Here is a 14,567-nt window from a genome sequence, read left to right as displayed (position 1 = left end):
ATATACAATTAGTATTTTATGCCACAAAGGCATAATCTCTCTTCCTCTTGTATTTCAAAGGCTGCAGAACAAGGGTTGAGCAATGTATTGCACCTGTGTGTCAACTTAGAATTCTGTCTGATCCAATATTTTACTTTAAATGAAAGTAAGCCTACAGTCCACATGATTGCTGAAATAAATCTGACAAACGAGACCCAATGAATACTACAGCAGAAATGCATTTCAAAAAGAAACTTTCATTTCAATTTTAGTGATTTTTAAGTCTGTGTGTCAGGCTAACCTATGTTGCTTCCTCCAACAACCTAAATAGTGTTTATTTATATGATAAGCCATATAAACAAAGGGTTCTTTGTGGTGTTGAAAGAGAGTTGAATTTTCAACAGAGTTTCTAAATAAACTATCTCGCTATCTCTCGTTCTTTGTTGCAAATGCCTTTCTAGAAGATAGAAAAGAGGAGGCGAAGGAGAAAGAAGGAGAGAAAACTGAGAGGTTGTGTTGACTGTGTAAGGGTGTTTGGTGACAAAATTAAAATAAAAAGAGAATGAGAGTGGTCAGTAGGAACTTTAAACAGCTGTGGAGCAGACAGCAGATAGGAATGATAAGTACCGTACATGTACAGAGCAGGCTGCTATCAGTTGAAAGAGGATCGTTGGCAAATGTGACCTCTTTGAGGAAAAGAAAACCAGGATTATTTTGTTTCTTCCAAATGACTTAGTGCCCGTCTGATAAAGGTGTGCATAGATTTAGTTTCTCATTTCATACAACCTAGTAATTTTCTATCCATAAGGTGATTTGCGTCTTGGTTTCCGATTTACAATGAGGATTCTTTTGAAACTATTCAAAACCGGGAAACCTCTTTTTTTTTTTTTTTTTTTAAAAAGAGGAGTTGAAAGCTTTAAAAGCCAACTAGGAGCTTCTACAAAATGGGAGCTTTCTTTTAAGGTATGACATGGTTTAGAAGTTAGTTCATTCGAAGGTGTTTTATTTGAATTCTGAGGGCTTTGTCCCATTTTGCTCATGTGCCCATCTTATTGCTTGTCTACAGGTTACCCAGAATTGTACAGCTATGTCTATTCTTCTATCTAGCACAAATAGAGCTATCCCTGCCCTGAAAAGACACATTCTATTCCCTAATGCAGAATTAATTTACTAGATCACCATGGGGCAAACAGGTTTTCTTCCCATCCCCACAAATCCTTTTACCAGTATCTGAGAGGATGATGGGCATTTTGGACTAGGATGAGTAGGATAAGTAGCCTATTCCTTTAAACCACCAGGCATTTATGTCCTAGATATTAATGGGCAGTGCTTATTTAGATCAGGGGTAGGGAACGTTTCCCAGCTGGCGGGTCTCATCCTGCTTTCCCTGCCCCCAGTGGGCCACTTCGACAGGTGGATAAAGCCTATAAAACAGAATTTGCATGAAGGGTACTGGTTTTTTAAAATATCTCTTGGGAACATGGGAAGCTACCTTATACCACATCTGACCATTGGTCCATCTAACCTAGTAGTGTCTGCACAGTCTGGCAGCATCTCCCCAGGGCTTCATGCTGGTTTCCCTTGCAGCCCTCCCTGGGCAGGCGTGGAACTGAACCTGAGGACCTCTGAATGCAAAGCAGATGGTCTACTCTATGGACCTTCCCCATAATGAACATAGATCTTAAACAAACCATTTTAATGTTTAATATTACATTTCATTTTGCATACAAATTCGGTCTGTAGCCTCTGCTCCAGCCACGTGCTGCAATGAGATTCTGTATGAGGCAAGGTGGGTCGAGCTGTCAAGCTCTGTTCCTCCTTCACTTGAAAGCCCTCTACTAACTGCATCCTTATTCTGATTTGTATATATCTTCCTCTGCAAGTGCTGAAATGCTGGGACTGCCTGCCCCACAACATTTAGGAAGACTGGGTTCCCAAATGTGACACTGGCTTCCCATGGTTGCAAGCCCATCTCTTCATTGCCCATCCTGACTTTGCTTGTCCCAGCCACGAGAATCTATTGACCTGTATAGATGGTATATTACACCGGTGAAGCTAGCCAAACTCTGTAAGGTAGATAATAAATGCTGGAAATGTAAGGAAAAAGAAGGTACCTTTTATCATATGTGGTGGGATTGTAAGAAAGTGAAATGCTTCTGGGATATGATATATAATGAAATTAAGAAAATGTTGAAATATACATATACTAAAAAAACCGGAAGCTTTTCTGCTGGGAATTGTAGGTACAGACATTAACAGACAAGATACTAAGCTTTTCCTATATGCAACAACTGCAGCAAGAATTTTATTAGCACAGAAGGGCTAATAAATAGGGATGGCCTCTTAGTTCATGAGCTGCTTGAAGTTGCATCCTGCTAAAAAAGAGCACTGTGCATTAGGGATGCTTGATTCCCCATGTGCCAGAGAGGAAACAGCTGGGATCCTGAAATTGTGTCTGGAAGCAGCTGCAGGAGCGGGTTTCTGACCCACAACTAGGGGATAGACCCAGAAGAAATATGAGAGCCCCAGAAAGACTAAACCTGTGAATTAATCGAAATGGACTGGGAACTGTGTAAAAAAAATCCCAAGGCTCAGGAACTGGGCTGTTTGATTTACTCAAGAGGAAGAATTCTGGGGGAACTTCTAAGCAGTCTGTGGGCTCAGCTACACAGCTGCAAATAAAATGTTTTAAGAACGTTGTAAAGTGCATTATACAAATGTGACACTAGATCGTGATGGTGAGCTATGGCAAATTCAATCTATTTTTCAAGAAGCATTTCCAGAACATTTTTTATATATGTCTAGATTCCACCTGTGTGTTTGGAGGCAGACTGGTGTTCATGCTCTTTGGACTGTGGGGTAATTTACAAAAAGACTCTTCCTGTGAGCTCAACAATGATTTTGAAATGGGTTCAATATTTGTGAATTCTGATGCAACATATGCCTATGTATTTAGCTGTCCACATGGAACTCTTCCTCACAGGTAACAACAGTGTTATTCAGTCAGGAATGTGAGAGACATCCAGAATTATGTGCACAGTGGTACCTTGGTTCCTGAACTCAATCTGTTCTGGGAGTCCATTCAACTCCTGAAACGGTTCAAAAACCAAGGCGTGGCTTCCGATTGGCTGCAGGACCTTCCTGCATTCAAGCAGAAGCTGCATCAGACATTCAGCTTCCGAAAAACATTCGCAAACCGGAACACTTACTTCTGGGTTTGCGGCGTTCAAGAGCCGATTTGTTTGGGAGCCAAGCTGTTCGAGAACCAAGGTACCACTGTATCATGGAAAACACTGCTTTTAGTTCTGCCACTTTAGCTACTCCTCTGGTTCTTAGTGCATGCCTAAACAAAACTATATTTGACTTCATTGAGCAGACTATTGCACATGAAAGTGCAACACCATAGAGCATTTGATTTATCCTCAAACTGCAACCGACCAATAAGGCTATTTCCTGGAGTATTTTCCTTGTGATTCACGGTGGAATTTTTTTCTAGTGTCAGATGCACATGTGCAGATTTTGTATAGCATCTCTTTAAAAATTCACAAATAATATGAAAGGTTTTTTAAAAAACCACCTATGAAGGTGATTGTGAGGAAATCCTGCCTATACATCTCTTTGGAATGCCCCAAACTGACATCTAGGCCTCAGATGAAAGCTCAGAATAGCCTCTGAGCGTCTTTAGTTCTCATTCATTACTTCCTCTTTCAACGCCCTTTATGGCTTCACAGATCCTGTATTTGTATTTTCTCTGAGGTGAATGTACTTCATGGCTGTGTCCCAGAAAGTGCACTGTAGTAGCATAAGGAATCAGTATTTTATTCCTAGATATAACAAGAATAAATGAGAAAGACTGATTGTCATAACTCTTAAAGTATAATATTTTCTACATAAGCTGCAGAGCATATGGCCAGAGCACGCACAATTTGTTATTAAAAGTGACACTAGGTTGCATTCCTTATGCTTCGTGAATTCTCCTTGAAGGATTTGGACATTTTAAGTGAGTTCATGATCAATTTCATGTTATATTCTTCCTTATATGCTTCCTTATATGCTATCTATAGTAGGAAATAATAAAAAAGTATCCCTAAATTGGCCCACTTTTGAGCACAATAGCTGCTTTTAAACTTTCCACATGTTAGCCATATATTTTAAATTATAAATAAGGTACAGTTTATGAGCTAATGGATTTAGCTTTGAAAGTGCCAAAACTTTGATCAGCACAACTAAAACAACTGAATGAAAACGTTAAGGTTTTCATTGCATGTTTTATAGATCAGCATGCATTATTTACATTATGACAGGAAGCACAATCACTAATGAAAAGTTTTATTATCTGTAACTAGAAAAATGGTACTTAGGAATAAAAGAAAAGATTAGATAACAAAGGAACATTTGTGGCGGTAGGTTTTAAGACTGCTTTGTGAACTCTTTAACTGGGTTGCATTTTCTGTAGTAGTACATGCTACAGTAGCTTCTTAGCGTGGCATGTTAAAAATTAACTTTGCTGGATTTGAATGGGAAATTAGTATAGTTACTTCTGCATAGATGTGTAGTGCATGCTTGCCATAAGCTTAGGTATATACCCTGTAACATTTAAAGGTTAAAAGTCAATGCACAGAACTAAACCTTTTTCAAAAAGATGTATGACTCCAAAGGGCCTGCAGAGTGCCCACCCTCCAAAAAACAGTGGGATGCTCTCTCTAGGGAGACCTGCCAGTTGTCAACATTGATATATTTTCAGTACCAGGTCAAAATGTACTTCCACACCCAGACATTTAGCTGTTAATTTTTATTTTGTGAGGTTTGATGGCTTTGTTAGTGGCTGTTTAATAGTGCTTATACTAATGTTTGCAGTGGCCGTTGGATGTTTTGTTTGTCTTGAATTTATATAGGATCACTTTTAGTCAGAGATTCTTTTTGATCCTACCTACTTTTATTTTTATTACGTTTTCTGTTCCAATATATAAATCACCTTGAAACTTTATGGTAGAAGTGATTCCTGCAATGCTATGTTGACGCACAGTCTGGATAACACAGTTGGTTAGTGTGGGGAGCCAATAATGCCAAGGTTGCAGGTTTGATCCCCATATGGGACAGCTGCATATTCCCTTTCAACTCTACTGATTCTGTAGAATTGTAAATGGGAAATGTAAATGTAAAATGGCTTGTAGCTGCTTACAACCAGATGCTGTGCTGACCACTGGTGCTCTTACTAACAATACCTCCACCACCAATAGAGCAATTAAGGCACAATCCAAAGTTGCTGCTGCCAAGACCCTTCGGGGCAGCAGAGCCACTGCCACATCTGTAACCCTACTGTTCATGACAGCAGAAAGTGGGGAGAGGGCAATTGGGCCCAGCCCCTGTGACAGCTCTAGACAGGCACAGCTGTTGGGTCAAGATTGGCCCAATGGCATCTCCTGACAGCAGAGAGACCAGCTCAGGCATTTACCCTCACTAGATTCAACATGCTGCCATCTGCCTTATTGCAGGGCAGATTCGAGGGTAAACCATACGCAGAACAAGTCTGTCCCTGCAGCTTGATGGAGGTAGAAACTATCTCTCATGCCTTGTTACGCTGCTGTTTCTACAGGGATATACGCTCGGTATTTATTACCCCTGCTATGCAAAAATCTCCAAATGAATCTGAACTTCAACATCTAAAATCCCTTGTAGAGGACAAGGATCCTGAGATCATGCTAAGGGTAGCCAAATTCTGTGTGATTGCCATAAAACTTAGGGAACAAGCTATGCTATCATAATGATTAAGGCCTTAAATGATAATTTAAGGTTATATGTTAGTGACTAAGTTTTAATTTATATATATTTTAACTGTTGCTATATCTGTATTGTCCCTGTTACACCTAATTGCAAATTCAAATGTACCCCTATCGTGTTTTATGACCTCCTTGACCAGCTCAGGATCCAGTGAATCTCTGAATAGCTCAGCCCCGCCTCTGCTCCTTCCTCAGAATGTTCCATTTGCGATGGACTCTGCTGGTGCTGATACTCCAGCATGTGGATGGAGGAGGTCAGCAACCATGGAGCATCGCTTGGGTCACTTCCTGTCAGAGGCTAACAGGAAGCTGACTCAGCTGGTAGATCTTAGCCAAAAGGTGCCACCACTCAATCCGACACCCACCCGCCCCCCAACAAGTCTGGTGTAAGAAGGGCTTGGATTGCTCTGCAAGTCATAACTTGGAATATTTCAGTGGAAATGGTTCATAGGTCTGTGCACATTTAGGAGCAGTCAGTGAGGAGGGAGTGCATCACACGCCTGGCCTCCCAGCAGCAGGCTCTGATGCTTACCAGGAGAGAAAGGGGTGCTGTGATGGATGTTGTGTAGGCACATGGACGCACTCACACAGCAATGACCACCTCACCTTCTCCTAGCAAGTGGCAGAGACGTCACTGCCAGGAGGTCAGGTGTGTGGTGGTGCCTCCTCTCACCCATCACTCCTGTGCACATAAAGTACCATTCCATTCAGCAAGATGACACTTGATGACACTGCAGATGACGCTGGAGCTGGCCCTGAAGTAAATTGCTGTAAAATGCAGACAGCCCATCATTTATTGTTTAAGGGGGTTAAATCTTGATTTTATTGGTGCCTTGGTGCAGAGTACGCCCGCTGCTCAGGCATATCATGCAGGCTTATGCCTAAAGTCCTACAATCCCAACTAATATAAGCAGCAGTGCTAGAAGAAAGAGCTATAAGATCTAGGTCATATATAAGGCAGGATGTTAGCCCTGCTGGAGAAAAACACACACGTGCGAATTGATTAAAGAAAAGGTTTTTAAAAAGAAGCTTTAATCAGTGTAACTGTCAAACTGGTGAACTCTAAAGTCCTTGGCTTAGACTGAAACGTCACACAGACGAGAAATGCCTTTCTGACTAAATGCAAAGAAACTTTGTATTTCCATTCAAAGTATATCTCACTTGGAAACGTAGCACAAAATATTCTTGTTGCCCTTGCAGAGTGGGTATTTCTAAACATTTCCAGCTTTACCCATTTGTTGACAGACCTTGTGAGCTGTTTTGGAAGCTGTGTCCCTACAGCCTGCTATGTCAGTTTTCATATTGAAAATTTAATTGTAAAAGGGCTTTGACACTGAACTTTTATAAATTTGTTCCAACTGACCTTGTCTCAGTTATTTGCCAGCCTGGCATAAAGCCACAGAAATTGTTATTTGTTCTCGTGCAGTAGGTAGAAATACTGTGAACAAGTAGATAGAAAGGACCTGACATTTTACATGAGCGAAAATGAAGAAGCAGCTTTAAATAAAGAGATTAACAGGCCTGCCATAAAGCCCAGTTTCTTTCAAATGAGCTAGCTTTGCCTTGTACAAGATTACTTAGTCTGCTTGCATTTTCATTTTGTTCAGTGAAAAAAGAAAACATTTAAGCATATTTTTACTTCATCTTTCTTTTCTTTTTTTGTATAATTTATCTGGAAGCAACCTATTTAGCCTGCAAAGTATTTCCTAAACAAGGGAGCTGGTTTGGACATCACTGTAAACCATGGTTGAGATGGGAATGACTCAGAATGAGCCTTGGGCTTGTGCATCAACAACCTACCTCCGACCAGTATGGCTGCAAGAAGAAGACCAAAAGCTTTTGCTTTCATTATTTTATTAACTGCAGCTTGCCATTTTTTTTCTGAAGCAGATGATGTGTGGTTAATCTCGACTAAGCCTTGTTTGACAAAAAGTAACTTCAGGCCATGGGCTTGAACCACAGTGTAAAGTTGGAATGTAACACTAAACTGCTGTTGATCAAAAATGGAAGCAAAACTTGCAGCTGCTACCAGAAATACCCCACCTCACAGTGTTGCTTTTTCTTCTTTCTTTGTCTAGTTTGTTTATTATTCCTTTACTTTCTGAGGAACTCAACGTTGCTAGCATGTAAAAGTACTGAAACAATATTTCAATTATAATCCTCAAATTAAATCCAATCTCAAAACCACAAAAAAATTCAGTAATAATTGCTACGCAACCAAGTACCAGATAAAAAAAAAATCAGCTCTGGGTTCCTTCATCCTTGCCCAGGAAGGCTTCAATTCTATGAAGCTCAGAAGGTAACCAACTCACTGTTCTGTGACCCTTTTAGTTGATTCATTGAAGGTATTTCATTCCTATTGGGCTTATCCATTTCTTGTGGTTCATTTCCGAGAACGCTAATCTAAAGAACAAAGCCCCCAATGGTGCAGTAGGTCAGTGTGTCCGGCTGTTAATCGGAAGGTTGGTGGTTTGAGCCCACCCAGGGATCGCTGTGGGGTCCCTTCTAACGCTACAATTCCATGACTCTATGAAAGAAAACTACTACATACTTTTAAAAGGAGCAGTTACTTCCAGCTGTAATGTTGCATCAAATATTCTTCCCAGTGCATTTTGGTTTGGGGTCCTTGGGTTGTGCTATAACACCTTTTTCTCTCTCCAAGCAATCTTATCCAATACATCTATGAAATCCAGTAAAATTAATATTGATGCGGATACAAGATAGACGATGGATTTTTTTTTAAAAAGTTCTGTATTCCTTTAAAGAGGGATATGACCTCTGACCCTCCAGATGCTGTTGGACTCCCAACTCCCATCAGGCCCAGACAGCATGGCTGATGGGGCTATAGACCAACAACAACTAGAGTGCCACAGGTTCCCTATGCCAGGTTTAAAGAGATTAGCCCTGGATTTGTGTCTCTTTTCTTCTTTTTCCATCCCTGCAAGTGCAGGAAAGCGAAAGACTGTTAAAGGTTTGGATGCAAAAGCAATGGAACTAGGAGCAAGTGAGGTAACAGGATCTGCTGATCACACTGTGCTGGAACCTTTGTTTCAAAACCACCAAAGAATCTATCTTAGCTGCTAAATAGTGCTGAGAAATTACATCTGTGCTGACTGCCTTATGCAGTAACAAATAGACTGTGCATTGAGGACTTTTGTGGTTTTGCTATAACCCTGCATTGTTTGTTAAAGGAAACTGGTGACACCTGCACTATGGCATTGTGGAATAAACCCTGTTGCTTTTCTTCAGAACTCTACAATTATATTAGTTAAGTGGTCTCAGCACTGGATTTAGTGGGGGGTGCAGGTGGTTCCCCCACACAGGGCGGCAAGCTGAGGGGGCACAAAACTATAATGTAGTGCACTTGAGAGAATGTGCAAAACAGAAGGCGAGAGGAGGGAGGGTGCCAAAACAACCAGAGCCAGCAATTAGGAGTTCTTTTGTGCCTTTAGATTCACCTCAGGAAGAACATTGAGTTAAGGTAAAATAAAGAATTTGATAACTGAAAAGGGACCTTTATTTGCAGCTTGGATTTGGAAAACATATGAGGAAGGATGATTCAGTACCCCTCCAGAACCATTCTGTCACACATTTAAGTTTCTATTACCACTGGTAGAGCTGCCCTGTACCACACATGGAGAATGGGCCATCACTTTTATATTTAAAACATCGATTCAGTGAGGCAATTTATAATAGTGCTAAGAATGGCAAGTCACTTTTTTATTTTTTATTTTTCTGTAGCCCTTTCTAGCTTACAAAATGGTTTATGATTCTTAACCCATGTGCTTTCAAGCTAGAAATGGCCCACAAAGCTAAATATGGTCCATCTGAAGAAGTGTGCTTGCACACGAAAGCTCATACCAAGAACTAACTTAGTTGGTCTTAAAGGTGCTACTGGAAGGATTTTTTTTATTTTGACTATGGTCCATGAAGTAATTCTCTTCCATATCTGGCCCACAGCAGACCTTAATCAAAGTGTGATAAAATGCTTACAGTTGTTTGCAGCATACAAAAGGGAAGATAAAAGAAAGTAATGAAAAACTGGGTTATTATTATTCTCAAAAGCAGAAACTTGCTACTTGCTCCCTGTTAGATTCATTTATTAGCAGATTTTCTCCCGCAAAATAATTATAATAATAACGTTTCTGCATTTTTTTTAGACGCCTTGATGCTAACCATATCAGCCTCGTGCCCCCCAACTGCTTCAGTGGCTTGGTTTCACTGAGGCACCTGTGGTTAGATGACAACTCTCTGACAGAAATTCCGGTGCAAGCTTTCAGAAGTTTGCCAGCACTTCAAGCAATGACACTGGCTCTGAACAAAATATACCACATTCCAGATTACGCTTTTGGAAACCTCTCCAGTTTAGTGGTTCTGTAAGTTTTCATTGCATTTCAAAGTGTAACATTTGAACCTTGTTATTTGCATCTTGAAGTAGTTGGTTTAATATAATATGAATAAGAGAGAAAGAATGTGCTTTCAGTAGATGCGAGCAGCAAAAATGTGACATGATTGATAGAGCCAAAAATTGGTTAACAATTGGTTAATGTGGCTAGTTGAATGAAATAGAGGTTGAGATTGTAAATACTTCATTCTTCCCTTTATTCCTGAATCCTAACACACACATACACCCATCTGAATAATATGGCTTCTTTTGCCCATGTAAAAAGATACAAAATTCGAATTCATTGCCATTTGCAGTACTGAAACAAATTGCTGGCGAATAAGCTTTGATTGCACTTGCTGTTTCAGTAGAGTAGATAGACACTTGGGATCCAGTCTCTGTCACTTGACTGGATCACTTTAAAAACAATTTAATATGGGTTACCAAAAGATCTCTCCCATCACCTATAGAAGCACAAAATAGAATGATACAAATTATTAACCATATGTAGATATTTGAGTCTGCATCCGGTGAAAAGATCCAGACTGAGCTTTCTGAGTCTGGTCTTCCCTGGTGTACCTGTCCCATCACCCAATAACTGCATGCAGGCCTCTGAGGAATGGTGACAGTCATCATGTGTAGACCCAGATGGGCAATCTTGATACTACAGCGTTATAGTACAGCAAAACATCTAGCCTCAGCCTACGTGTGTTGGACTCCATGTACATAGGCTGCTATATAAATGTGCTAATTCAAGATGCAGTCTCGGGGAGAAAATCAAGCACACCAGGGGGTGATGGGAAAGCATGATTCTGATGCTCTCGTTCTTGAATAGATTCAAGCCCAAGGCATTTGGGCGTCTGAGGCAAAATCCCCTCCTGCAATGGAGGGGAGGGGCGTGAGGCTCTGCAAAGTACTGGTTACCCCCCTTTCTTTCTCCAAAATACAGAATGGGCATGGCTAACATGCAAAATTCATGGGCTGTGATTATGCTAATAGTTATTTTTTAAAAAAATGAATATATTGTTCTTTTTGTGTCATATACCCAAATACTATGCATGTTTTTGACACTATCCTTTCGTATGTATAATTCACATATAGCGCTCCCCCCCCCTCTGAAAGAGCTATTGCTGAATTCCCCCCTGCCCTGTTACTTTGCAGTTTAAGCCTGCGTAATTTAGCAAGTTATGTAAAACTTCAGGTCAGTGTGAAATCTGATACCATCTTCAATGGGAGTAAAACTGGGCCTACTGTCAATAAAAATGTAAATGTAATAGTAGCTTTTGGCAATGCTGTTTTGGGGAGAGAATATGTTTAATATGGGAGGCAGGCCTATTTTCCATCAAGGTTGTGGTGGGTGTGGTTTGTTAGGTTTCAGTAGTTTTACTCGGGTTTACATTTTTCTGCAAAATTTGTACGGTACATCTTCCCATGGAATTTGTAGTAACAAAACACACAATCACCTATTATAGTTATATAAAAGCAGAATGTGCTCACTTCAGCAGCACATATGATAAAATGGGAATGATAACAGAGAAGATATTGAAAAGCAAAACGTCTGCCGCCACCCCACTTTCAGCTGGAGGGAGACTAGGAGAAGAGGGGGAAACATAAACAAAACTTGGGTATGGCTAGCTTGGCTCAAGATAGCTTGAGTGTGTAGTTGCAGTTCCAGTTCAACAGCAGGCAGAGAAACCTCCCAGATACAAAGACATTGTAAACCGTGGAACCTAACGGCATAAATTAAACTGTGCTAAACTGCACTGTGTACAAACAAATAGCTGATTAATTTATCCAAACATTCTTGCGGGTCTACATGCACATTCCTTGTGTCATACATGCTTAATTTTTTAAATTTTCTTTATTCCTTCTCTCCCAACCTAAACATTATTTTAGATACGTGTGCTAGAAGTTTGTTTTAAATTACAAACATAACCTGCCTAGTTGCAGTATACATAAACAGACACTTAAATATTGGTTTTGCAACTATTGCAACTATACCAATTGAGTCTGTAATTTTTAAATCAGCTTTTAAAGCCAAAGGCCAAGTGAAAGCTAGCAGAAAGGTAAGAGGTAGAAAGCATTCCCTCTCATTATTACCTTTGTGAGAACAGGACTTGCATATAAATCATGCCAGCCTTTTTAAAAAAACAACAAAACTTCTTTTAGATTTTTAAGCATCAAAATGTTTTCTTTTATGTCTACTGCATATAGCTTGTTTTTCTGACTTGTGTTCCTAATGTTCTAATGCAGGCATCTCCATAACAATAGAATCTACTCCCTGGGAAAGAAATGCTTTGATGGTCTCCACAACCTAGAGACTTTGTGAGTTGACCTTTTATTTGTTGTGTTTTGTTTTCAGTGCTTTCACTGACATTATGCAAAAATAAAAAATAAAAGGCAAACATTATTTTGGGATTACTACAGGTTCAGGATGAACATTTGTGATGACACTATAAAAGTAAATTTTGGTATCTACATTTTTAAATTGTTTTCTTCCGATTAGTAGGCGATGGAACATAACAGTGACATTGGAACTTACTTATCGATCTTTGCATATTCTTAAATTGTCTATTTTGGCAGATTTTTGCCCAGATTAAACTTTTCACTTGGTTTATATTTGCTATTGCAGATTTAAATACACACAATTCTAATTTGCAACAACTGGTGATGCCTACAACAGTGTTCTTGCTTTGGTTTTGCATTTTTTTAAAAGTGTGTGTGTGTGTGTGTGTGTGTGTGTGTTTTCCAGTAAGAGTAAGTTAGGAAGCTGACATGTTTTGTAAAGCTCAGCTGTCACTCTGGCATGCTCAGTTGGGGAACTGGACCTAAGATTATTTATTGGGAATAGATTAACCAAGCACGACGTAATAAATATTGTGGATGGAGTGTTTACAAATGCTCATAAACATTTCCTACTCATCTCCTATTCTTGAAGTTCTATGAAGTTATAGACCTATAAATACAATGCAGATAAATATATTTCCTTGCAAATTCAGTATAATTCATTCATATATCTAATACAGCTATTGTGATTTGATTTTTTTTAACATCCAGGGATTTAAATTACAATAATCTGGATGAATTCCCCGTCTCTGTCAGGGCACTCAGAAACCTGAAAGAACTGTAAGTACTGAATGCAAAATTTCTTAGAATCCCCTTTTCCTCCTGTAGATTGCTTTGTTTCAAATGCTAATTGCTTTGCTAGCATAACTGTATATCCATGTTTGCTAGAAGTGCCAGGACTAGCAACACATCGTTCATACCTAGGAGGGGGAAAATCATTCTGGCTTTCCAGCTTCAAGTGCACCTTTTGTTGCCTGAGCTGGTAGTATTACAGAAGCTCTACAGAAGCTTCTTCTTCTCATGGCCAGGACTCAGAGCCTCACTTGGCTTGACTTGACCACCAGTGAAAGAAAGGTGAAAGATAGAATCCTAAACACTTCTGCATTATTACTGGACCCTCCTCTGCATACTTCTGAAGATGAAACTAGGGCAGCTATGTAGCCCAAGGGTCAGTACGAACTAACTAGTCTACTCTGGGAGATTGCAAAATGGCCATTCCAAGAGTCATAGCAGCCAAACAGACCTGAACTTTGGTATATTGATTGAGTTGTGTCCAACATTAACTCCACTCAAAGTAGACTCACTGAAATGAATGAATGGCCATTAATTGGTCTACTGTTGAGTAGTGCTTGGGGCAAGACTGAATTGATTGTATATAGAATATAGGCAATATGTAAATACTGAATGCGACACTATTCATACCCAGTGGAGACATTCTACTTTCTAGTATACTTCTAAGGTAGTTCCTGACATTATTATTTTATTGATCCTCATAGTTATGAGGATTTTCTGGAACTAACATGCAGATTTTGTTTCTGTTGTATTTGGGTAGATTAGTAGGGAATATGATTCTTTACATTTTGATGGCATGGCACCACGATTGGTCCCATCAAAACTCAGATACAATAGGCAAGAGATGCTTTCAAGGCACTCTGTATTGTGCTGTTGTTTCTGGAGGTGCCACTTCCCAAACGTTTGTGTAAAATGTACTCAAGCAAATTCAAAAAGAATTATTTCTTGATAAGTTGGCTTTATTGACCATGTCTGGTTTATTCGCCTTCTTAATATCAACTTGGAGTATAGGAAAGATAAATGTGGCTTGCTGGTAGTACAACCAATAATAAATGGTGCCGACCTATTAAGAGAGGACAAGTATTTTGGTGGGGGGAAACCCCACTTACCTCTGTAGTGTTACACACACAGCTTTTTCACTTAAAAGTGAGGGTCATCTTGCCTGTACTTCCAACCTAGGAAGACCTATGTTCCTCAGTTGGGTCTGTGGTCCAGATGCTTTAGGAATTCAGGTAGGGAAACCCTGGGAGTGGTGGTAGTCTTTCTTGCACCTGCTGCAAAAATAT

General features: G+C 39.8%; 1 protein-coding gene across 1 annotated transcript in view; it reads left to right on the top strand.

The window, feature by feature from the left end:
* Positions 1 to 14,567, top strand: part of LGR5 (leucine rich repeat containing G protein-coupled receptor 5) — a 69,821-nt gene that overhangs the window by 35,501 nt on the left and 19,753 nt on the right. The window contains exons 5-7 of the mRNA XM_080971161.1: positions 9,920 to 10,135; positions 12,397 to 12,468; positions 13,201 to 13,269. Of these exons, the coding sequence (XP_080827287.1) occupies positions 9,920 to 10,135; positions 12,397 to 12,468; positions 13,201 to 13,269 (357 nt within the window). The remainder of the gene's footprint in view (positions 1 to 9,919; positions 10,136 to 12,396; positions 12,469 to 13,200; positions 13,270 to 14,567) is intronic.

This window comes from Podarcis pityusensis (assembly GCF_964106645.2).
Source record: "Podarcis pityusensis genome assembly, chromosome: 10".
Classification (NCBI taxonomy): Eukaryota; Metazoa; Chordata; class Lepidosauria; order Squamata; family Lacertidae; genus Podarcis; species Podarcis pityusensis.
The sequence above is the reverse complement of the archived record's forward strand: the minus strand, read 5'-3'. Positions and strand labels throughout refer to the sequence as shown.